This window comes from Vombatus ursinus, unplaced genomic scaffold (genome assembly GCF_900497805.2).
Source record: "Vombatus ursinus unplaced genomic scaffold, bare-nosed wombat genome assembly UNPS02013950.1, whole genome shotgun sequence".
NCBI lineage: Eukaryota > Metazoa > Chordata > Mammalia > Diprotodontia > Vombatidae > Vombatus > Vombatus ursinus.
The window spans coordinates 794,863-820,208 of NW_020953728.1; the positions used below are offsets into that span (position 1 = coordinate 794,863).

Here is a 25,346-nt window from a genome sequence, read left to right on the forward strand (position 1 = left end):
TTTACAAAATAAAAATAAATATTTTGAAAAGCTTATGAATTATGAGTAAGGCAATAAAATAAATGTGAAACTGAATGAAGCATGTTTCAGTGTTATCAAAGATATAATATTCATAAGGGAATGCCCATCAATTGGGGAATGGCTGAACAAGTTGTGGTATATGAATATAATGGAATACTATTGTGCTATAAGAAATGATGAGCAGGCGGACTTCAGAAAAACCTGGAAAGACTTGTATGGACTGATGCTGAGTGAAGTGAGCAGAACCAGGAGAATGTTGTACATAGTAACAGCCATGTTGTGTGATGACTAACTTTGATAGACTTAGCTCTTCTTAGCAATGCAAGGATCTAAGACATTTCCAAAAGTCTCATGATAGAAAATGCTAGCAACATCCAGAGAAAGAACTATGGAGTTAGCATGCAAATTGAAGCATACTATTGGCTCTGTTTTTTCCTATTCTGTTTCGTTTTGTTTCTTCTTTCTTGTGGCTCCTCCTGTTGGTTCTAATTCTTCTTTACAACATGACTAATGTGAAAATATGTTTAATGGGAATGTCTATGTAGAGCCTTTATAAGATTTCATGCCATCTGGGGGAGGGAGGTGGGGCAGAAGTGGAGAAAATTTAAAACACAAAAGCTTATGGAAGGGAATGTTGAAAACTAAAAATAAATTAATAAAAAAATGAGAAAAAATAAGGGGCAGGGGAAAGGTTAAAAAAAGATATAATATTCATTTCAATTCAAATATAACAGAGAAACAAGTTAAGGATAAAACCTTAGGGAACACTCATACTTCAGTGATGGGAGAAATACAAAGAAAACTGAAAAGGTTGTTAGAGGTGTTGCACCAGGTAAAAACTGAAGAAGACTGAGATAAATTAGATTTGGAAAATTTGTGACTTTAATAACAGCCATTTCAATAGAGTGGTAGGAACAAAAGTCAGATTGTAGGAAATTGAGGAGTGGGTGGTACGGAAGTGAAGGTAACAGATAAGCTTGTACAAGTTCATGGAAGAATGCATACCCTGGGCATGCATTGATGGATTCCAGCCTTCATTGATGAGCTCACAGATCTGCTGAATGATTGGAGTGAATGTAAGTCATTAAAATTGGTGTCAGTGACTTTCTTTTAAAAAGTAGATAATGTTTTGGAATATGTCTGAACTTTTCTTTTTTCAATTTCTTAAACAATATGTGAGGTATTTTTAGTGTAATGAGCTGTGAATGCTGAGGAAAGCAGAAAATAAAAGTAAAATTATGTTTATTATGGATTAGAAAAGTGGGGAAAGAATCTGCAAGACCTGGGATCAGATTCCAGCTCTGCCCCTTACTCTCTGTGTGACTTTGGCAATTTATTTAGCCTAACCTCTCTGTGCCTCGGTTTCCTAACCTGAAAATAAGGGATTAGATTAGATGACCTCTAGATGATCCCCTTCGGCTGTAAGGCTGTTATCTATTTTACCTCTGAATCTTTTCATCCTATGAAAAATTGCAGATATATTTCTTTGATAAGGTACCTTTATTCCCCAACTCTGTTTATGAGTATCATGTCTATAGGGCTATGTATATTCTTCCCAAATGTAGAGTTCAATTGGGGGGTGTTGTTTCAACTGAGGTTGTAAAGAGCTTCTTGCTAGCTTTTTTTTTCTCCAGTCCTTAAAGCCTGACTGAAAGTATAATGTTTGCATCCAGTGTGCAACATGGTTCCTAATCATGGCCAAACAATTTTCATGAAACCTAGCTATCTCGAAGATGGTAACAGAGGCTTGTGCTTTATCAGAATCCAACAATAGGAGAGAATTGTAATGGTAAAACTCCTTGCATTTTGATTGGCTTATATTTTATTTGAGCGAGAGTAATAATCATACCATTGTCATTACCAACAAGTGGGATGTGTTGTCATGGAAATGGTAAAGCACTATAATAATTAAAGCTTCAGTTAACTGACACACTAAACTGTGACTTAGAACATATCCTAAGTACTGTATAATTAGGATACTGGCTCCACTAGAATAACACTTTTACTATACTTTGATTTCCAGTAGGAAAGGATGTACAGCTGCACTATTATATTCAGAGGTATTCAAAAGCAATTACTGGTTTTATTGAAAAGGATTATTATATTACATCTAAAGATACTCAGAATTATAGAGGTAGTGTATTGTAGTGGAAAAAAAACAACAACACTAGCCTAGGATATTGATTCTTTTCTCTAATATTTGTGTGAACTTGAGCCAACATTTACTCTCCTTAACTATAGATTCCCTATCTGTGAACTGAGGACACTAGTACTTCCACTGCCTAATTCACAAGGTTGTTTAGAATAAATCTCTTGTAAACTCATCACTATAGAAATATAACTTTTATAAGCAGTATGAGATGGCAAAATTCTGGGGCAAAGCAAGTTATGAATAGGACATATATTTTTCCCTAGTTTTTATTTATAGCAATTATACAGTGACAAATATAGTCCTGATATCAGAGTAAACAGCTGAGTTGGGATAAATGGAAGTGATTTCCATAGTTTGGAGAAATAGAATAAACCCTGGTTTTGTATACAAAGGACCTGGATTTTAATCTCAGTTCTGCTAACAATTGTTCCAAGGAAATGCTACTACTTTATAAATGAGATAAACTCCAATCATTTATTGGATAGGCGTGATAAACTGTCAGACAAAACAAAGGTTGTGTTAGGCAGTATAATAGCAGTTTTAACCACATTCAATTAAATTCGTGAGTTATGTAGGTGGTTTGGTTATAAAGTCAGAGTTATAGACCCAGGAAGGAGCTACAGGACAAAAAGAGACCTTAAATATCAACTTGTCCAGTCCTACCCCTCACCCTAACCCATTTTATAGGGAATGAAAAGCCAAGAATCAAACCCATATTCAGCATTTAGAGGCAGTAGGGAATCTTAATGATCCTTCAATCCAGTTCCCTCATTTTACAGGTTAGGAAATTAAGGCCAAGAAGCTTGCCCAAAGTTACACAGATGATCTGATTACTAGTGTTGATCAGATTCTGAATCTATTGTTCTTTCTTCTTTACCACAACTGCATATTAAAAATGAAGCTTTCTTTTGAGGCTTGTGGAATAATTTTTTAAAATCTCTTTCAATAGGGTTTTTGGATTTTGCATATGTATAAAAATGGTGTTCTAGTCACCAGGTGTACATTACAAAATACCTCAAAAGGATAGTATATTATGTAAAGTTCATCCAATTTCATCTACTGTTCTTCCTTTCTACTCTTTGATACCTTCATCATGTACCATCATATCTGCTTTTTTCCCCTCCTATTTTAGTTCATCCATGGGCTTAGTTAGATCATTAGCACAACTTATTTCCTGCCTATATAGAGGCATTTCCTAGGACTAATTTTTTGTGGGTACTCTTTCCTTTCTATTATGATTTTTTTGAAAAATTTCTTTTAGCGTGTTCTAGATACTGCATATGAAGTTGCCCTGAATCTCCGAGATAGGGTCAAAGTCAAGATCAAGGCAATATTACAGAAATATACTCAGTTTTCATTTCCAAAATTTAATGTAGAATTTTAAATGTGTACCCATGGAAATTCAGGATTTAAACCAAAAAAAATCTTATAAATTTACTCCTTTTTTTTTTGGTTTGTTTTTGCTAGGAAATGGGGTTAAGTGACTTGTCCAGGGTCACACAGCTAGTAAGTGTCAAGTGTCTGGTCTGAGATCAGATTTGAACTCAGGTCCTCCAGACTCCAAAGCCAGTGCTCTGTCCACTGTGCCAAGTAGCTGCCCCCAAATTTACTCTTTTGCCATTTTTAGAATACACTAGGAAATGATTCTTCAATTGATCTGGAAATAAAGGAGTACTCTTCCTTTAAAACAGTTAAGTTCTAGACACATATGTCTAAAATATATACAAAAGTAGTGATTATTTAATATTTCTGGTTTGTGAACAACAAAAATGCAGATCTGATAAATCTCTGCTAATAATTTCAACAATGTAACCACATTGTAAACTCCAAATAAAGTCAGTAGGAGCCAAATGCAGAATACTTAGATCTAAATCTTTGAGATAAGAAAAAAAGATGGAGTAAGGTCTTTATCTTATGAATTAACATAAAAAAACTTTAATACTTAGAGTCTTCCTTCCCATTCCCTTCATGCCCTGAAGCAGAAGATAAATCTCTGAATTATGCCATCCAGCTCTAGCATACAAAACCCTACTGAGCAGGGACTGACTCTACCCAGTCACAAGAAGAATAGGAAGAGAACAGAATAAACTGGGTACCCTGAAAATGTACAGATGACAGCCAGCTGCTTCCAGCCAGAGGGAAAGAAGATAGGAAACTACTGTAACCAGTCTGTAATCATGCAGATTACTCAAGGCATAAATCCCTCCCTTGTAGCTGAATCTTCCACATACTTTGCAACAAAGGATGACTTTACTTAGCCATATAAAGAAAAGGAGGAGAGGAATGAGGGAAATATGAGGTGGATGGATAATATCCAGGGCAGATGGCTGTTTGGGGCCTAAAGGAAAAGTACCTAGGGATCCAGCTGAAACTCTGCCCTAATAACTCATCTCCCTTTCATGCCACAAGGAACAGAAGACTTGTACTCTGGTCAGCCACATGAAGTTGAAAAAAAAGAAGGAGGAATGGAGTGGGATGTATGTGCTAAAAATAGACCTGCATAAACAATTGCTTTGGGTTTTCTTTAAACTAAGCTGGGACCAGGCTGACAGAGGTTGCTGAAGGCAGGGATCCAAAACAAAGAACCTTATATCCCACATCTGAGAAGACTGACCAGGAGGGGTCAAAGATACAAAGAACTTGGCAAGAAATATAAGAAAAAAGCCTAAACATCAAAGATATAAAAAGAAAAAATTAATAAAATCCTAAGCATTCCTAAAAATCAGAAGGAAAAATGAGCAAAACGAAAATATGATTAGTAGATAGTATAATATGAAGTAAAGTGAACCAGTAGTCCCTAATGAAGGACAGAATTTTATGAAAACCCAAGATCTTGGTAAAAAATAAATGAAATAACCACAGAATGGCTCAAAAGAGATAAAATTCGTAAAGGAAGAAATTAGGAATGAATTTAGCTCAGTAATTAAGAACTCTCAATACACAAAATAGATTGTTCAATTCAATCACAATCAGCAGACTAGGAAAAATGGAATCCATTTCAGAGAATATCTATAGAAAGAAAAATGTTGGGACTTCCGCTTCTGGGAGCCAAGACAGTGGAGTAAAAAGGTAATTGCTCTCACCCTCCCCTTATCAACCTCTGAAAGCTCAGAAAATATCACCCCAGAAAAAACCCTGAACAACAGAACCAGAAGAAAGATGGGGAGCAGCAGTGCAGTAGCCCAGCAAACAGGTCTCCCAGTGCCTCAGCAAAAATAAGGGAAGCAGCACTACAAAGGGCCCCAGGCGGATAAGCAACCAGCAGCATTCGTCTCAAAGGAGTTGAAGAAAGCAACCTAGAGTTGCCCGAAAGTTCCAGCCTTGTTGATTCCAGCCCAACACCAGGTAAGCTGTCAGAACCTTATAGCCTCCAACTACCAACCAGGAGGAGATTCCGAAGCCCAGGTGGTCGAGCAGGCAAACACCAACAGCTGGACCTCTGAGTGCCTCAATGAGGGCGGGGAACCGGTGGAAACCAGTTCAGAAAACCAACAGGTGCTTTGGCATTCTGCAGCAAAGGAATCTCCCAGTGCCTCAGCAGAACTAAAGGAGGCAGCACTGCAAGGGGCCCCAGGCGGATAAACACCCTGCAGCATCCATCTAAAAGGAACTGAAGAAAGCTAAAGGAAAGGAAAAGCAGGCAACCTAGAACTTCCTGAAAGTTCCAGCCTTGCTGATTCCAGCCCAACAGCAGGTAAGCTGCCAGAACCCTACAGCCTCCAATTGCCAATATAAGAGTCCCCAGCACACAAAGCCAGTGACCAAGACCTAAGCTCCCAACATAAGAAGCTTGGGTCAGTGTCCTCTGCTCCCCAGCAGGAGAGCTCAATCTCTTTAAAGGCCAGGGAATAAAGAAACACCATGATTAAAAAGAAATATACCAAAGACTCATATTATGAGAAGAGACAAGACAGAAATTCTGAAGAGGACAACATTGTCAACAAACCCACATCTGCAACAAGGGAATATGAACTGATCTGAAGCCCAGAAAGCCTTCTTGGAAGAGCTCACAAAGAATTTTAAAAGTCAAATGAGAAAGGTAGAAGAGTCCTTAAAAAATACAATTCTCCAAATTGGAAAAAAAGTATGTTGAAGAAAAAATAATGTTTTTGGAGCACAAGCATACTGAAGTGGAGGGAAATTTGATAAAAGATAAAAGAAAAAGGCAGTAGCATTAAAAGAAAATAACTTCTGTACAACCCAGAGTTACTGACCTTGAAGACAGGATGTTTAGCATTAACTTAAGAATCATAGTTCTTTCAGAAGAACACTACAAATTTAAAAATAAGCCAAAAATAACACAAGAAAATGTCTAGAACTTCTGAATACAAGGAGATGGGAAGAGGAAGGGAAGAAGCATTTATTACATATGATATAAGCATTAAAGTATTGACCCAAAATCCTACAGATTGTCATTAAGAAAAACAAAGGGTGCTTCAAACTCCAATACAGATAGTGGTCAAATGTAACAATTTCAATACCTTTCCCCCCAAGAAAGAAATTCAGACACCCAGAAAAACACCCTCAAATATGAAAGAAAGGTAATTGGAATAAGATAAGATTATTCTCTATAAGTTACAAGAAATCAGAGAATAGAAGAATAGAAAAAATAATAAGTACAATAAAATAAAGTTATTTCTTTATATTTATGTACATATGTAGAATAAATTATATATATATGGAGAGAGAGAAAGAGAGAGAGAGAGAGAGAGAGAGAGAGAGAGAGAGAGAGAGAGAGAGAGAGAGAGAGAGAGAGAGAGAGAGAGAGAGAGAGAGAGAGAGAGAGAGAGAGAGAGAGAAGAACTAGATTTGGTACCTTTCACATCCATAGCTAAGGAGAGAATTTTTAAGCAAACAGGAGATAGAGTTAATTGCAAAAGATAAAATAGGCAATTTTTATTTTATGAAATTGAGGACCTTTTGCACTAACAAAATCAACAGAACTAGGATCAGATGAGAAACAGTAAATTGGGAAAATATCTTTGCACCAAATATCCTTGATAAGAATCTAATATGCAAGATATAGAGATAATTCTCATAAATATATGATCAAGCTAGGTTATACAGTGGATAAAGTATTGGGCTTGAAGTCAAGAAAACTGGTATTTGAATCCCGAATCAAATCATAACTGGCTGTGAAACTCTATGCAAGTCACTTTAACTACTTTTAGCTTCAATTTCCTCATCTGTAAAATGGGAATAATACTAGACCCTACCTTACAGGGCTGTTTTGAAGATAAATTGAGGAAATATATCTAAAGCACATTGCAAACTTCAAAGCACTGTATAAATGTAGTGAGGAGGAGGAGGACAAGGAAGAAGATGATGAAAAGTGATCAAAGGATACGAATAAATAGTTATCAAAAGAAAGACAAATTAAGAACTATGTAAAAAATTGTTCCAAATCACTGGGACTCTCCAGAATCTTCCTCCTTCTCACTTGTCACATTTCTACTAAGGGGAAAAAAAAAAACCCTATGTCCCAGGACCTTCTTCTCTTCTTTGGTGACTCCATCCCTCAGGAAAGGGCCCAACTCTACTTTACCTCATTAAAACAGCTGGGCCAAAGCCAAAAGGAAACTCAGCTGCAGATATGTCTGGTGACGAAAGGAAAGTCTGATGCTGTAATATTGCATAGGAACCTGGAATATAAGATCTATGAACTGGATGTGGTCAAACAGGAGATAGAAAAAGGCAAACAACCTATATGTTCTAAAATATTTATAGCAGCTCTCTTTGTGATGGCAAAGAGCTGGAAATTACAGGGATGCCTATCAATTGGGGAATGGCTGAACAACTTGCGGTATATGATTGTGTAACAAGAAATGGTTAGTTCAATGGTCTTCGAAAAACATGGCAAGACTTGCAATGAAATCATGTAGAGAGAAATGAGCAAAACCAAGAGAACACTGTAAACAGTAAAAGCAATATTGTTTTAAGAATGACTTTGAACAAATAAGTCATTTTTGACTATTATACTCAAATTAACAAAAAAGGACATATGAAGAGAGACACTATTTGCATCCAGAGAAAGAACTGATAAATAGAATATATAGAGAACAATTTTATATATGTGTGTGTATATACATACTTGTGTCTAATGGTAGTCACCTCTAGGCCAGGGGAGAGAAGAGGAGAGAAAAAAAAAGAGATGAGAAGAGAAGAAAAAAAAGGGGAAAAAGAAATTTACATGATAATTTTTATATATTTAAAAGGAATAGTGAGTTGTATACAATAGATTTGCAGTTTCATGTGTAATCATCTTTTAAAAATATTATAAAATTTAAATTATACTTTTTAAAATTATTAAATTGCTTTTAAAAGTTATGTATAAATTATACTACATTAAATTTCAAATTGTATGTTATGTAAATGCTTGTTTTATTCCACATATTAAAAAGAAAAAGACTTTACCTCCAAACTCTGAACAATTTCACTGACTGTCCTCATAACTGAAATGTTCACTTTCCTAATCTCTCTCTGCTTCCTGACTTACCCAGTTCCTTTCAAATCCCAACTAAAATCCTATCTTTTCCAAGATCCTCCTTAATTCTAGTGCCTTCCTTCTATTGATTATACAAAGATATTTGCTTATTGTACAAAGTTATTTGTATTTTGTCTCCCTCACTGGTGTTATGGGAGAAATGTCTCCTTTTTGAGTTCATGTTGTAGGAAACTGCTACCAAAATAAATCTACCACAATGAAAAAATTATAAAGATAAAAATCTATGTTTTGTTTTGCTTAAATAGGTTCAGAATTCAAAAAAAAATGTTGAACCTGAATTGATGTTTCTAAAAAGCTTTTCTAGAGAAAATTACGTCAGATAGAAAAATACTTTTCCATGTTGTAATTTTATATATTCTTTCTCATACATTCTATAAAAGTTTTTAAAAATAGATTAATAATCCCAGACCTCCAATATCATAAAAGTAGAACAAACTTTTAAAAAATTATTTATTTAGTATTTTATTTTCCCAATTACATTCATTTTCAAAATTTTGAGCTCCAAATTCTCTTTCTCCCCAGTCTCACATTCAGAAGGCAAGCAATTCGATATTGGTTATACATGTGTAGTCATGTGAAACACATTTCCATATTTGTTGTGCTGTAAAAGAAAACAAACCGAAAAAAAAAACCCAAGAAAAATAAAATAAAAAAAGTATTTTCCAGGTCAGTTGTTTTTCCAATGAGATATTTCACATTTTCTTCCATTTTTTTTCATTCTTTTGGTTTTACTTTATTGTTTTTTTCTGTCCTATAAATTCACTAGCTTCCATTTGCTCCATTCTAATTTTTAGGTAATTATTTTTTTCAATGACCTTTTGAATCTCCTTTTCCATTTGGCCAATTCTACTTTTTAAGGAGTTCTTTTCTTCAGTGAATTTTTGTGCTTCTTTTTCCATTTGGCCAATTCTGCTTTTCAAGGCATTCTTCTCTTCATTGAATTCTTGTGCCTTCTTTACTATTTGGCCTCATCTTTTTTTTTCTTTCTTTTTTTTTTTTTTGCTTTTTGGTGAGGCAATCAGGCTTAAGTGACCTGGCCAAGGTCACACAGCTAGTAAGCGTCAAGTGTCTGAGGCTGGATTTGAACTCAGGTCCTACTAACTCCAAGGTCAGAGCTCTGTCCACTGAGCCATCTAGCTGCCCTGGCTTCGTCTATTTTTTAAGGTGCTATTTTCTTCAGTATTTTTTGGTGCCTCCTTTACCAAGCTGTTAACAATTTTTTTCATGATTTTCTTACATCACTCTCATTTCTTATCCAAATTTTTTGTCTACCTCTCTTACTTGATTTTTAAAATCCTTTTTGAACTCTTCCATGGCCTGAGACCAATTCATATTTTTTTAAGGTTTTGGATGTAGGATTTTTTATTTTGTTGTCTTCTGAGTATGTGTTTTAATCTTCCTTGTTGCCATAGTAAATTTTCAATAGTCAGAATTTTTTCTGTTGTTTGCTCATTTTTCCAACCTATTTTTTGACTTTTAACTCTTTGCTAAAGTTGGTCTCTGCTTCCAGGGTATAGGGCACACTGTCTCAAGCTTCAGGGTTTTTACAGCAGTTTTCATAGCTAGTTCTGGGGATCTATAGGCTTTCAGTTTTTCTAAGGTAGTATGATCTAAGGAGAGATGTATTTTCTTCTTTCCTGGCCAGTGTTCTGGTCTGTGAGTGACCACAAGCATTCTTTTTTTTTTGTCCTGGAATTGTGTCCAAAGTCCATGCTCCACTGCTGCAGCAAGCTCTGATGTGGTAATGCTACTCTTCACCCTGGGACTGCCAACCAGGTTTGTGACTCAGCTCTAAGTATGGGCAAAACAGCAGAGTCCTGCCCCCAGTGCCAGAAAAGAAAAAAACAGTTGTACAACCCACTTACCATCTGTGGGCTGAGAGCTCTGGAAGCAGCAAATGCTGCTGCTAAGTCAGTTCCTACCGAGGCCTTTTCCTGCTTTCTGGGGCCAGCTCTAGGCTAACACAACCTTCATTAGACTGTGCTCTGCTCTCACCATGGTGCAACAGACCTTTCTCACTAACCTTCTAAGTTGTCTCAGACTGAAAAGTATTTTACCCCATCCATTTGTGGGTTCTGCCACTCCAGAATTTTTAAGAACATCATTTAAAGTTGTTCTGAGGGGTTTTGAGGAGAGCTCAAGGGAATCCCTACCTTTTCTCCACCATCTTGGCTCAGCTCCCACCCCTCACCCCCCAAAAAAGCAGAGCAAACTTAAGCAGAATCAAAATCTCATACAACCCTTAAGGAAACAAGCCTGCCTAAACATACTTTGTTGGTAAACCAAGTCAGGTTACAGATTAAACCACATTTAGAAAATTCACAGTAGCTGATTTAAAGAGGAGATTTACATATCTACAGAGTTGGCATCAACATCCTCAAATAAGGGTTCTGTCAGGGTTCTGTCCTGAGTCCTTTTCTCTTCCATCTTTGTCCTACTTCATTTGGTGATCTCATTAGCCCTCATGGATTTAATTACCATCTTTATGGTACTTTATCTATCTTTCTTGCCCTGGTCTCTCTGTTGATCTTCAGTGTCCTATCTCCAACTGCCTTTCAGACATCTCCAACTGGATGTCCAGTAGACATCTTAAATTCAATATCTTCTACCTTTCTTATTGCTGTTGAGGACAATACCACCCTCTCACTTCTTCAGGCTCACAACTCTTGGAATCATCCTGGATTCTTCACTATCTCTCAGCCCCCCTATCCATGCTGTTGTTGATTTCACCCTTGCAATATCTCTTGAATATATCCCCTTCTCTTTTCTGACGTGCCACCTCTCTAGTACAGGTCCTTATCACTTCATGTCTGGGTTACTGCAATAGCTTGCCGGTGGGTCAGTGTGCCCCAAGTCTTTTTACCCCTCCAATCTATCCTCCATTCAGTCACTAAAGTGATTTTCCTAAAACACAGATCTGATTATATTACCCCTCCCCTGCTACTACCCAGTAAACTCCAATGGCTTCCTATTGCCTCCAGGAGCAAATACAAAATGCTTTTTGACATTTAAAACCCTTCATAACCTAGCCCCCTCCTCCCTTTCCAATTGTCTTACACTTGACTCTTCAACATGTACTCTTTGATTCTTGCCGTTCTAAGAATAAGACACTTTATCTCTCAGTGAAGAGCATTTTCTCTGGCTTTTCCCCATTCTTGGAATGTTCTCCCTCTTCTGCTCTGCCTACTGATCTCCCTGAATTCCTTTAAGTCCCAATTAAAATCTCACCTTTTACAGAAAGCCTTCCTTAACCCCTCTTAATTCCAGTATTCTCCCTCTTTAAATTATCTCCTTTTTATCTTGCTTTGTATATATATTTGTTTGCAGGATTGTAAGCTCCTTGAGGTCAGGGCCTGTCTTGCCTTTTTTTTTTTTATCACCCCAAGCTTAGAACAGTACCTGGCACATATTAGATGCTTAAGAAATGTTTATTGATTGGGAAACTAGATGGTGCCTAAAGCATTCTACATGCTGAACAAGCCACCCTTATGGTCCGTTGAGCCCTCACTACAACACATGTGACCCATATCCTAGTCCTTGACTCACTCAGAATAACAAGGCAGATGACCTCAAATGGTATGCTGAGACCTCCTGACACCCACATCTAAGAGGGAACCCACACCACTTTTCCCTCACAGTGGTTAGGGACCAGGGTGTGAAAGAGAGTTGGAACAGTATGGGTGGCAGATAAGGGAGTGGTGATGCAGTAGAATGCCCTAACCATAGAGGAAAGGGAAACACCCACAGTATCAATGACCAGACCACCCCAGGCCACCATGTTCACCATACTGATAAGTGGGACAATGAAGGCAACACTGAGCCATGATGGCATAGTCACCCCCATATAACTGCCAAACCACATGGGGAATGGAAAGTCTCTTGCCTATTCTAACACCAACATGACAGTCTCAACTCCAACCAGGGCACTGAACCTATGTCAGAAGGGAATTCAAGGATGTACCCCACCCTGGAGAAGACAACAAGCATCATGAAGAGGACCATGGAAACTGTTCCATCAATGGTGTAGGACATTCATTGATTTACAACTCTGTCCACATCATATCCCACTCCACCTATATAGCTCACAACCAAGGAACTTGCAACCCAAGGAACAATGATTTCTGGTAATGTACCCAACACACCACTCACTGTCTATGGACAAGAATGTACCTCCTATACCTTCTTTGCCTTGCTCAGAGGTCCTCACTACCTCTATACTACGTTCCTTCACAAGACCCATGGCCATCACCTCTTCTATTACCTTCTTGCCTTCAGCATCAGCCAAAGAGGCACCCAGAGTGATACCACATCCTAATTTGTGTCATACCCTTGTGCCCACCCACTGGGTCTTCATCACCATGCATTATGCAGTGGCACAACTAGTATCCCTAGTAGAAGGAGGAGTTTCCTTAGATGTGGTAACCTTGATCAATAGTTTCTTTGGGGAACTTGTGCAAAGACATTATCATAAGAGTAGAAGGCACAGAAACTGAAGGTACAGCAGCAAGAAGAGCAACAGCTAGAGATATAGCTTGAGGTATAGCAATTTGGGGTACAGTGATGGGAGGCTCACTGGTTGTCCAAATGGGAAGTTCTGCAGGGAAGACCCCCCCCCAGCAATCCTAAGAGCCCTAACCAATCCAGAAGTTCCACAAGTATAGGACTAAAGAACCAAATAGAACCCAGAATCAAGCCCCAAGATCTACCAAAATCTACCAAGATCTACCAGCAGAGGTGCCGTCCTTCCAGGACCCCATATATTGCTCTTCAGTGCCCATCATACTGCCCTTACAGTTGCATCCATTCCTTTAGTCATCTCAGTCTTGGGAACGTGTGGATGCTCATGGAGGCCCACTGGACCTATTCTGTCCAAAATGATCTATCTTAACCAAATAGCTCAATATTCTATCCAGGCACAATGTTGGGACCATCCTGATCCATTCATCTGCCCCCAATATCCTGGACATCTTAACATACCTAGCAGAATTTCACAAACACTCCACAGTACTTGTTAGGGTATGTGAATCCCTGAACTTAGTAAATTTCTTGCAATTGCTGAACTTGTCTTACATCTGTTATGGTTATTAAAGTGTGATTGCTTGTTTTTCCCATTGTCAAGCATGGTCTTTCATAGTGAGTACTCATAGAACCAAGTGTGCCTACCCCTATTTCATAATTTTATAAATTAATTATCAATTCATTCCTTTTCTCCTTTCCCTCTTAAATGAAATGTATTTGTGTGCTCTACTTTGTGTGTGTGTGTGTGTGTGTGTGTGTGTGTGTGTGTGTGTGTGTGTATTCCTTCTTTTGACCAATTCAGTTGAGTATGAGGTTCAAGTCTTGGTTGCTCCCCATACACACCCTACTTATTGTTTGTATACATGTTTACCTGTGCACACTGATTATATTGAGATAGTTTTGCCTAACCTTTCTTTCTCTTCTTCCTTCCCCTCCTAATGTTTTACTATTCCCCTCTCCATTCTTTTCTTAAGATCATCAAGAAAAAACAAAATTTCTCCAAGGCCTTACCTAATTGGATAATGATAATACGGTTCAGAGGGGATCCAACTTCCCGTATTTGACTATAAGAGATTTATCTTTGTTTAGTTCTTTATCATTGTTCATTCATGTTTACTTATCTATGCTTCTCTTCATGCCTGTGTTTAAACTTCAGAATTTCTCTGCAACTCTGGTCTTTCTTTTCATCATCAATAATTAGAAGTACTTTATTTCATTAATGGTCTACTTTTTCCCACTGTAACATTATACTAAGTTTTGATGGGTAAATTAATCTTGACTCTAAGTTCATATCCTTTCCTTTCTGGAATAACACATTTAATCTTTTCCACTTCTTTTTAGTGGTGACTGTTGGGTTGTGTGTCATCTTGACCATGGCTCCTTGGTACTTGAATTCTTTCTTTCTGGCTGTTTGCATTACTTTTTCTTTGACCTCAAAGTTCCAGAATTTAGTTGTGATATCCTGGGAGTTTCAATTTTGGGATTAATTTCTTTTTTTCTAAATAAAATTATTTATTTATATTTAGTTTTCAACATTCACTTCAATAAGATTTTGAGTTCCAAATTTTCTCCCTATCTCCCCCTGCCTCCACCCCAGATGGCATGTAAATTGATATAGGCTCAACATATACATTCATGTTGAACTTATTTTCACATTAGTCGTGTTGTAAAGAAGAATTAGAACCAACTGGAGAAACCATGAGAAAGAAGAAAAAAAAAAAGAGAGCAAATAATATGCTTCAATCTGCTTTCAAGCTCCATAGTTCTTTTTCTGGATGTGAACAGCATTTTCCATCATGAGACTTTTGGAGTTGTCTTAGATCCTTGCATTACTAAGAAATGATAAGTCTATCAAAGTTAGTCATTGCATAATGTGGCTGTTATTGTGTACAATGTTCTCCTGGTTCTGCTCACTTCAGTCAGCATCAGTTCATATAAGTCTTTCTGGTTTTTCTGAAGTCTGCTTGCTCATCATTTCTTAAAGCACAATAGTATTCTGTTACATTCATATACCACAACTTGTTCAGCCATTCCCCAGTTGATGAACATCCCCTCAATTTCCAATTCTTGGCCACCACAAAAAGAGCTACTATGAATGTTTTGTACATGTGGGTCCTTTTCACATTTGTATGATCTCTTTGGGATATAGCCCTAGAAGTGGTGTTGCTGGGTCAAAGGGTATGCACAGTTTTATAGCCCTTTGTGCATAGTTTCAAATTGCTCTCCAGAATGGTTGATCAGTTCACAACTCCACCAACAATGCATTAGTATTACAATTTTCCCACATCTTCTCAAGCATTTACCATTTTCCTGTTTTGCATGTTAGCCAGTCTGATAGGTGTGATGTGGGATTTCTTTCAATTGGTGATTCTTTTTATTTCCACCTTGCTTTTAGAATTGTGAAAAGTTTTCTCTTAAGATTTCTTGAGGGGGCAGCTAGGTGGCACAGTGGATAGAGCACTAATCCTGGATTCAGGAGGACCTGTGTTCAAATCTGGCCTCAGACATATAACACTTACTAGCTGTGTGACCCTGGGCAAGTCACTTAACCCTATTGCCCAAGGGAAAAAATAACAACAAAACAAAAAAAAAGAAAGATTTCTTGAAATTTAATGCCTACTCTCTTTTTTTAACATGGTGTACAGAAATCCAATGCTTCTCAATTTTTTGCTCTTCAATTTGTTTTCCAGGTCTTTTGTTTTTGCTCTGAGACACCTCATGTTTTCTTCTCTTTTTAGATTTTTGACTTTGTTGTAATATTTCTTGCTGTCTCATGAAATCTTTGGTTTCTATTGGATAATTCTAATTTTAAGGGAGTTGCAAGATTTTGGATTGTACCAAGCTGTTCATTTCTCTTTCAATTCTTTCTTCCATAGCTCCAATTTCTTTCTGTTATTTTCCTCAAGTACTCTAATTCCCCTTATAAAAATATTTAACACTTTTAAAAACATCATCTCTTTCAAGAATTCTAATTGAATTTCTGCTCAAACTGTGTTATACCCTGATGCATTTTTGTAAATATTTTGTAGTCATTCTTTTCTTTCATGTTTGTATCTTGAGTGTTTCTGCCACCATTACAGCTCATTGTAGCTGGGTTCCTTTTTTGTTTGCCCATTCTTCCAGCCTATGTCTTGCCTTCATATTTGATGTTAGGACTGATCTCTGCCAGATTTCTAGAGGGAAAGTCTGGGCTGGTCTGATTGCTGCTTTCTTGGGATTTATCGTAGATCTCTGGGGCAGTTCAAGCTCAGATCCAGTAAGTTTTCAGTGCTCCCAGAGTGAGCTGATCCAGGGCAAAGTCTGAGTGCTGCCCCCCTGGTCTGAGATCTGCAAGTTCCTGATGTGGGTTGAATTCTCTTGAGCAAAAGTAGACTGCTGCTGGACTCTGCCCCTATTAGTCAGAGGGGAAACTTTGTTGGTTCAGAGTGGCAGAATTGATGACTATCCATTGGCCTGGAATTATTTATCTGTAGCCTGGGCTAGATGCTGAAAATGAGACCTTGCTCTGGTGTGATATCTAAGCCACACTACTGCTTGCTTCAGAATTTCCCCCTTTATTGCCCCATTCTCATTAGTAAATCCATTTCTTAGTCCACCCCAGATCTGTGACCTAGAAGTGGGTGGTAGACAGCATCTACCTGTCACAATGTCCTGGTATGAGTCTGGAGGAGCCCCTGTAGAGGTCTTGAACTGCTTCTCCCTAGGTGCTTTGTTTGTGGTATATTTCTTCCCTGACCGTGCAAGGTCTGCAGACCTCCCTGTTTGTCTCCCTATGCCAAGCTAATTTTGACAAATGACTACCTATGGTTTTTTCTGGATTTCTCCATCAGGATTTGGTCTGGTGCATTTTCTAGATCTATTAGAAGTTCATGGAATGGAACTCACCACATTACTTCCTACCATTCTACCATCTTGGCTCCAGATACTGTTGCTACCTTTTCTAAAAGAGTTTTAAAAAGCCTGTATGTTTTATCTAAACAGAGAGAGCATGGCAATCTCCGCTCTTATTTTGAAGATATAGATCTAGGTGATGCAGTGGACAGAGTACTTTGTAAATCTTAATGGAATATATAACTAGTGATAATGTCCAGCATTTATATAGCACTTATCATGTACTAGGTACTCTGCTGCATCATTTACAAATATTATCTATTTTGATCCTCACAACACTCTGTATTGTGTCAATAGAAATCTATGAAGAGGCAAAAAGTTTCCAAGCATGATCATTTCTTAGTATTACTAGCAGTTGCCAGTAAGTTATTTTCAATAGTCCTTCAGTAGCCAGAGATGCATTAGAGCAGGCAGAGCAGTCTTTTATAGAGCTGGTAAAGGTGAAAGGTAGGCTTACATTTAGAATAATTTACAGGAGGAGATTTCCTGGACAAATGACAGTGAGGGAAACAGTTAATCATTATCCTCTGTAAAGTCATGTGTTAAAGAACTATTACTTATTACCAGGCAGACAAAATTTTTGATGGCTATGGAGGTTCACCACCTCCTTCTTCTCATCTGCAATTAGAACCCAAGCTGCAGCCCAGAAAAATAGGGAAGTTACACTTTCATTAAGAAGTCAGACCTTCTAATGTTAAGTATTAAAACTATCCTTTTAAATCAAACTACTACCTAAGTACTGATTCCAGGGATTAGATATAATTCTCAAACAATAATTAATAAATAATACAGAATAAAGTAGGGTATCAATTTTAAGTTTCAAAGAGGTAGGTGCTTTTATTATCGCCAGTTTACAAATGAGGAAACTGATGCAAATAGAAGTGAAAAGACTTGCTCAAGGATGCACAGCTAAGTATCTAAGGCCAGATTTTAACTCAGATCTTCCTGATTACAGGTCCAGTGCTCTATTCACCGCACCACCTAGTCGTCGTTGTCATCATCATCATCATCATCATTATCATCCTCATCATCATTTCAGCTGAGTCAGAAGCTCAAGACTATGAATCTAGCCAAGCAATGTCTAGCAAATTATATCTGAATGTGACAGTCTCTACATGATACTATGCAAAACAACATCTACCAGAAACTGTGTGATGAGAGGGGAATGCCCAGTGGAGGCAGCAAAAATGGCATTACTGCCGAAAGGCAGTTCAACACTGAAGGTGTTTATTGGCCTTCCTTATGTGTGCCACAGTTGCTCCTTGTATGTATCCTTCCACACATACATCCTGGCCTCATGTGTTTCCTACATGTGACCACTCTTTTTATTAATGTATATATTTGTGGAAGAATGTGGATTTATGGAGGAAATGGTTTGTTGCTACTTTTCTTATTAAATGTCTTTAATTTGAACTACTTGTTTTCTCTGACTATTAAAGCTAAACATATAAGTAAAGGTTCACAACATGTACCTTTGGGAGATACAGACCCAGAAAATACCAATTTCAAGTAGACATTTCTTGGGGGACCCTCTCTGTCCCCATGATCTATCTTTTTTTTTAGGCAATTGGAGTTAAGTGACTTGCCCAGGGTCACACAGCTAGTAAGTGTCAAGTTTTTGGTCTGAAGTCACATTTGAACTCAGGCCCTACAGACTTCAGTGCCACGGTTCTATCCACTGTACCACCTAGCTGCCCCCAATCTGTCTTTATATATATATATGTATATATATATATATGTGTGTGAATATGTAGGTGTATATATGTATGTATATGTATATGCATATCCAGATAACAAAACTTCTAACTTGAATATTTGGGTATCAAATATTCCTTTTGAGAATTGTTATACAAAGTGCCAAAAATTTGGAGAAAAATACATTAGTGTGAATCTGATTTGTAAAAAACAAGAAAATACCACTAGGTAAATTTCTCTGAAGATTGTTAGCTTGTCAAAGTTCTGCTTTTTAAAAAAATGTTTAATTATGAAAAAAGATGGGGAAATAGTTATATTTGTGTACCTTTTACTCCAGATAACCTAAGCAGTGTGTGTCTATCTGTCTGTGTGTACATGCAGGCATAATTCCTTCAGGAGACATCTACCAAGGCAAATACAAGTATCCAGTGTTGATTTTTCTGTGGGCACAGAACCAGTTTTATGGAGGGGAGAGACAACAACCAACATTGGGAGAATAAAACCTGAGCTCTATAAACAGAAGTCAGTTGACTCTGAGGGCAGCAGGAAAGAAGATGTCAAATCTTGTGGGAAACTTAACTTTACTCTCCAATATGATTATGAAAATGAACTACTCATTGTTAATATTATCAAAGCCTTAGATTTACCTGCAAAAGACTTCACAGGAACATCTGACCCTTATGTGAAAATATATCTTCTTCCAGATAGAAAAAAGAAGTTTCAGACCCGGGTACACAGAAAGACTTTAAACCCCTTATTTGAAGAAACCTTTCAATTTCCTGTAGCCTACGACCAACTGAGCAACAGAAAACTACACTTAAGTATATATGATTTTGACAGATTTTCGAGACATGACATGATTGGGGAAGTGATTCTGGATAATTTTTTTGAAGTCTCTGATCTTTCCAGGGAAGCTTCAGTGTGGAAAGACATCCATTGTGCAACTACTGTAAGTAATGATTTCCTTAAATGTATTCATTTCCAGTAAAATGGTTCATCATAATATCAGAATATTTGAGATGATATTTTACTTTTTAACTTTGAAGTGGATGGAAATATTAGACAATCATCAGAACAGCCCTAACATACTTATTACATATATAGAGAGTATATATTTTTAGGATGTGATTTAGTAAAAGTTTTTTTTTATTTTTAAAAAATTTTTGATTAATTTATTTTCATTTTTAACAATCACTTCCATAAGCTTTTGAGTTTAAAATTTTCTCCGCCTCCCTCCACGAGATGGCATGCAATCTTATATAGGCTCCACAAATACATTCCTATTAAACATATTTTCATGTTAGTCATGTCATAAAGAAGAATTAGAACCAATAGGAGGAACCACAAGAAAGAAGAAATAAAACAAAACAGAAGGAAAAAAGAGCAAATAGCATGCTTCAATCTGCATTCAAACTCCATAGTTTTTTCTCTGGATGTGGATAGCATTTTCCATCATGAGACTTTTGGAGATGTCTTAGATCCTTGCATTGCTGAGAAGAGCTAAGTCTATCAAAGTTAGTCAATGCACAATGTTGCTGTTACTATGTACAGCATTTTCCTGGTTCTGCTCATTTCACTCAGCATCAGTCCATACAAGTCTTCCCAGGTTTTTCTGAAGTCCGTTTGCTCATCATTTCTTATAGGACAATAGTAGTCCATTACATTCATATACCACAACTTGTTCAGTCATTCCCCAATTGATGGGCATCCCCTCAATTTCCAATTCTTTGTCACCACAAAAAAAGCTGCTATAAATATTTTTGTATGTGTGGGTCATTTTCCCATTTTTATGATCTCTTTGGGATATAGTTCTAGAAGTGCTATTGCTGGATCAAAGGACGTGCACATTTTTATAGCCCATTGGGCATAGTTCCAAATTGCTCTCCAAAATGATTGGATCAGTTCACAACTCCACCAACAATGCATTAGTGTTCTAATTTTCCCACATCTTCTCCACCATTTATCATTATTGAGTTTTTATGTGGGCATCTAAGATAATCATGATGGTGATAGTAAAATTAGGTCCCTAATATAATATATAACACTTTTTTGTGAACCTTGGATCTCACTCAGTACAACCAAATAAAATGCACAGCATTGAATTCAACTATACAACACAATGTAACTTACATTTAACTGTAATTTATATGTAGCACTAAATACCTTTAAAATTCATGAAAAACTATGAATGGAACATAAATTTAAAAACTTTTAATATTAATATTATAGTATGATATACCTAATATTAATTTTGAAAACTTATTGGCATTGGTTTTGGCTTAAGAAGCTTACTACCTTTTAATAGAGTTTCAAAATGAGGAGGGGAAAGCTAATCAACAATCACTTAAGTACATACAATGTACCAGGCACTGTGCAGAGCATTAGAAATAAAAATGCAAGTAGAAAGATAGTCCTTGCCATCATAAAACTTACATTCTAATGGAGAAGACCAGGATATAAAAGGAAGCTAGAAGGAAGAAAGGGGAAATTACCCAGCTAGAGGGCACTGTAGAGAAAATGGAGAAAAAGAATCACAAGGGGTATCTGGAAAGGAATAAAGCCATGGGTGGCCTGAATGTCTTCTTTAAAATGGACATTCTGGAAAGAAACAACCAATTAAAAGGAGTGGCCATTTTATGAAATCTAGAGTGAGTTTCCAAGGTAGAGAGCTTTGTGGACCTTTGTAGGGAAAATAACTTCCTACAAAAGTTGCCATAGAAAAGAGATATATGAATGAACTTGAAATACCCAACAGTTAACTTTGTTTGATTATTGTTTTAAATTTTAACTTTTAATAGTCTAGCAGATCTACTTAAAAATCATGTTCATCCTATGCCCAAAGGGCTATAAAACTGTGCATACCATTTGATCCAGTACCACTACTAGGTTTATTATCCCAAAGAGATTAAAAAAAAAAAAGCAGGAGAAGAGGGAGAAGAAAGACCAACTTGCACAAAAATATTTATAGCACCTTTCTTTGGTGGCAAAAAATTGGAAATTTAGGGGATTTCCATCAATTAGGGAGTGGCTGAACATTTGAGGTGTATGAATGTAATGAAATACTATTGTGCTATAAGAAATGACAATCAAGTGGATTTCAGAAAAAACTTGGAAAAACTTACATGAACTGATTAAAAATGAAATGAGTAGAACCAGGAAAACATTGTACACAGTAATAGCAATGTTGTATGATGATTAGCTATGAATGACTTAGCTCTCCTCAGCAATACAATGATCCAAGACAATTTCTTTTTTGAAAAAATTTAATATTTTCTCCAATTACATACAAAAATACTTTTTAACATTCATTTAAAAAATTTTGAATTCTAAATTCTCTCCTGCCTTTCCCTTCTCCTCTTCCCCTCTCACTGAGAAGGCAGGCAATCTGATATAGGTTATACATGGATTCAAGACAATTTCAAAGGATTCATGGTGAAAAATGCTATTCCTTTCCAGAGAAAGAACTGACGGAGTCTGAATGCAGATCAAAGCATACTATTTTCACTTTATTTGTGTGTGTGTGTATGTGTATTTCTTCTAGTCTATTTCTCCCTTCACAACATGACTAAAATGGAAATATGTTTTACGTGATTGTAAATATATGACCTATATCAAATTGCTTACCATCTTACAGAGGAAGGAGGTGTGGGAGGGAGGGAGAAAATTCAGAACTCAAAACTTTTTTTTGGACACACTGTATCTTCTTATTTTCCAGATTTTTCTGAGAGCATCCTGTTCGTCATTTCTTATAGTACAATGGTATTCCATCATAATCACATATCACAACTTGTTCAGCCATTCCCCAATTGATGGGCATCCCCCTCTATTTCTAATTCTTTGCCCCCAGAAATGAACTACTATAAAAATGTTTGTACATATAGGACCTTTTTTTTAAATCTCTTTTGGGATATAGGCCTTGCTAGGTCAAAGGGTATGCATATTTCTATAGCCCTTTGGACATAGTTCCAAACTGCTCTACAGAATGGTTGAATCAAGAACTGAAAATTAAAAAAGGAATATTAAAATTTGTCTTTTCATGTAATTGTAAAAAATAAAATACTATTAAAAATAAAATAAAATTATATACAAAAAATCATGTTCATCAATCTTAATGAGTTTTAAAATATTAGTCTTCTTCAGGGGCATAAACAGTCAAGAACAAAGAAAACCAAAAAGTTTTTTTAAATCTAAAATTGCTTGGAAGTGTGCTTCTTTGTTATAAGTACATTTAATATTTATTATTTTAGCATAACAGCATAGATGAGTTGCAGTTAATACTTCAGCACTTTATGAGTTGAGTTGAAATGTTTTAGTACAGTATCACAATATTGTCAGTTGTTGAAATTTCACTTTTTAATTTTCATAATGTGAGATCAAGGTATGGAGGGCAATTATGAAAAGGGATCACATTTCTGATGTATACATATATAGGAGCTTACTGAATTGTGCACTTTTTGCATTATAATTCATGTAGTGTTAGAAAAATGATGCTTCTTAAACAATTTTATTAAAAAGTATATCCTTTTAAATATCCACAAATGGATCTATCTAAATGTTAAGGGTTGAGTCTGTTTCTTCTTCAATTACATATTGCTTCCATGTATAACATCATTCTGAAGCTATTGTATATCCATAATCTTGTAGAAATAACAATAATATTGAAATATATTTTCAATATATTTTGTATATTAATTGTATATAATTCAGTGGTTAGTATAACTTTTTCAATGCTATGAACTATGAATAATATTTTCATACATTCACAGACTCTTCCAGTCAAAATTATAAAAATAATGATTGTTATTATCATCCTTATCATTATTCCCTTATTCTCTTCTGTGTACTCTGTGGTCCAGTGACACTAGCCTCCATGAACAAGACATTCCATCTCCAAATTCTGAGCATTTTTTCTCATTGTCCCCCACTCATGAACTGCTCTCCCTCCTCATCTCTGCCTCCTGGCTTCCCTTGCTTCTTTCGAGTCCCAGCTAAAATACCACCTTCTACAGGTAGCCTTTCCTAATCTCTATTAATTCCAATGTCTTCCCTCCATTGATTATTTCCAATTTATCCTCCATATATCTTGATTATAGATAGATATTTTCATATCGTCTCTTCTATTAGACTGTGATCTCCTTGATAACAGGACCCTGGCACTTAGCATAGTATGTAGTAGGTGCTTAATAAAGAATTACTGACTAACTGACTACATATCTTATTTGCACATAATTGTATGCATGTTACCTCTATAGATCTGTGAGCTCCTTCATACTAGGGGCTATTTTTACCTTTTTTCCTATCCTTAGTGCTTAGTACAGTGCCTGGCTTAGGTAAGCACTTAATAATTGCTTATATAATAATTGACTGAATGTTTTATCATTTAGAGATCATGAGTAACTTTGGAGAAAGAATTTTCAGCCAAGTGATGAGGTCAGAAGCCAGATTTCAGGATGCTAGAAGAAAAGAGGGAAGAAAACAAATGGAATTAGGAACCTTTCTCTATTCACCTTCCTAACTTACCAGGAAGTAGAAGCAAGTATTCTCCCATGTCAAAGTGACTCATGTGGCCAATGGGAAGGACTCCAGCAAGGATGAAGAGAGTGATGTGGAGTGGCAAGAAGTAAAAATGGGGACTGGTGGATAAGGAACATTTTTCAGTCCCTTTCTTTTTTAATACCTGGGATTGGCTTGCCTGTTTCCCTTTCCATTAGTATTACCCATAGGGGCAGCTAGATGGTACAGTGGATAGAGCACTGGACATGGAGTCAGGGAGACCTTCCCTGAAGACACTCACTAGCTGTGTGATACTGGACAAATCACTTAATGATTTATCAGCCTCATTTCCTCATCTATAGAAGAGGGCTAATAATAGCACCTACCTCACGGAATTTTGAGAACCAAATGAGATGATATTTGTAAAGCACTTTGCAAACCTATCATTATCTGAAGTTTCTAGTCAAGGTCCTGCTCCTTCTGTGGATAATTGATGAAAAGAATGCCTTTTGACATCTTCTAAATAAAAAAAAATGGAAAACATGAAAAAGATAAAGATTTCTTTTATTTCTTTTATTTTTTTAATTTATTTTGATTTATCAGCAATCACTTCCATAAGCTTTTGAGTTTTAAATTTTTCTCCTCCTTCTTCCCCACCACCCTCCCCAAGATGGTGCACAATCTGATATAGGCTATACATATACATTCCTATTAAACTTATTTTCACATTAGTGATATTGTAAGTAAGAATTAGAACCAATAGGAGGAACCACCACAAAGAGGAAACAAAACACAACAGAAGGAAAAAAAATAGCAAATAGTATGCTTCGATCTGCATTCAAACTCCATAGTTCTTTCTTTGGATATGGATAGCATTTTCCATCATGAGGCCTTTGGAGATGTCTTAGATCCTTGTATTGCTGAGAAGGGTTAAATCTATCAATATTAGTACCTAACTGATTATATTATTCCCTTCTTGAGCCAAATCTGATGAGAGTAAGGTTCAAACAATACTCATCTCTCTCCCTTCTTTCCCTCTGCTGTAATAGGTTTTTGTGCCTTTTCCTGTGT

The 25,346-nt window shown here is 36.5% G+C and overlaps 1 protein-coding gene across 1 annotated transcript in view; it reads left to right on the top strand.

Annotated features, from left to right (window-relative positions):
- The window catches only part of SYT10 (synaptotagmin 10), a 99,106-nt gene that overhangs the window by 31,775 nt on the left and 41,985 nt on the right, over positions 1 to 25,346 (top strand). The window contains exon 3 of the mRNA XM_027858986.1: positions 19,164 to 19,731. Coding sequence (XP_027714787.1) covers positions 19,164 to 19,731 — 568 coding nt within the window. The remainder of the gene's footprint in view (positions 1 to 19,163; positions 19,732 to 25,346) is intronic.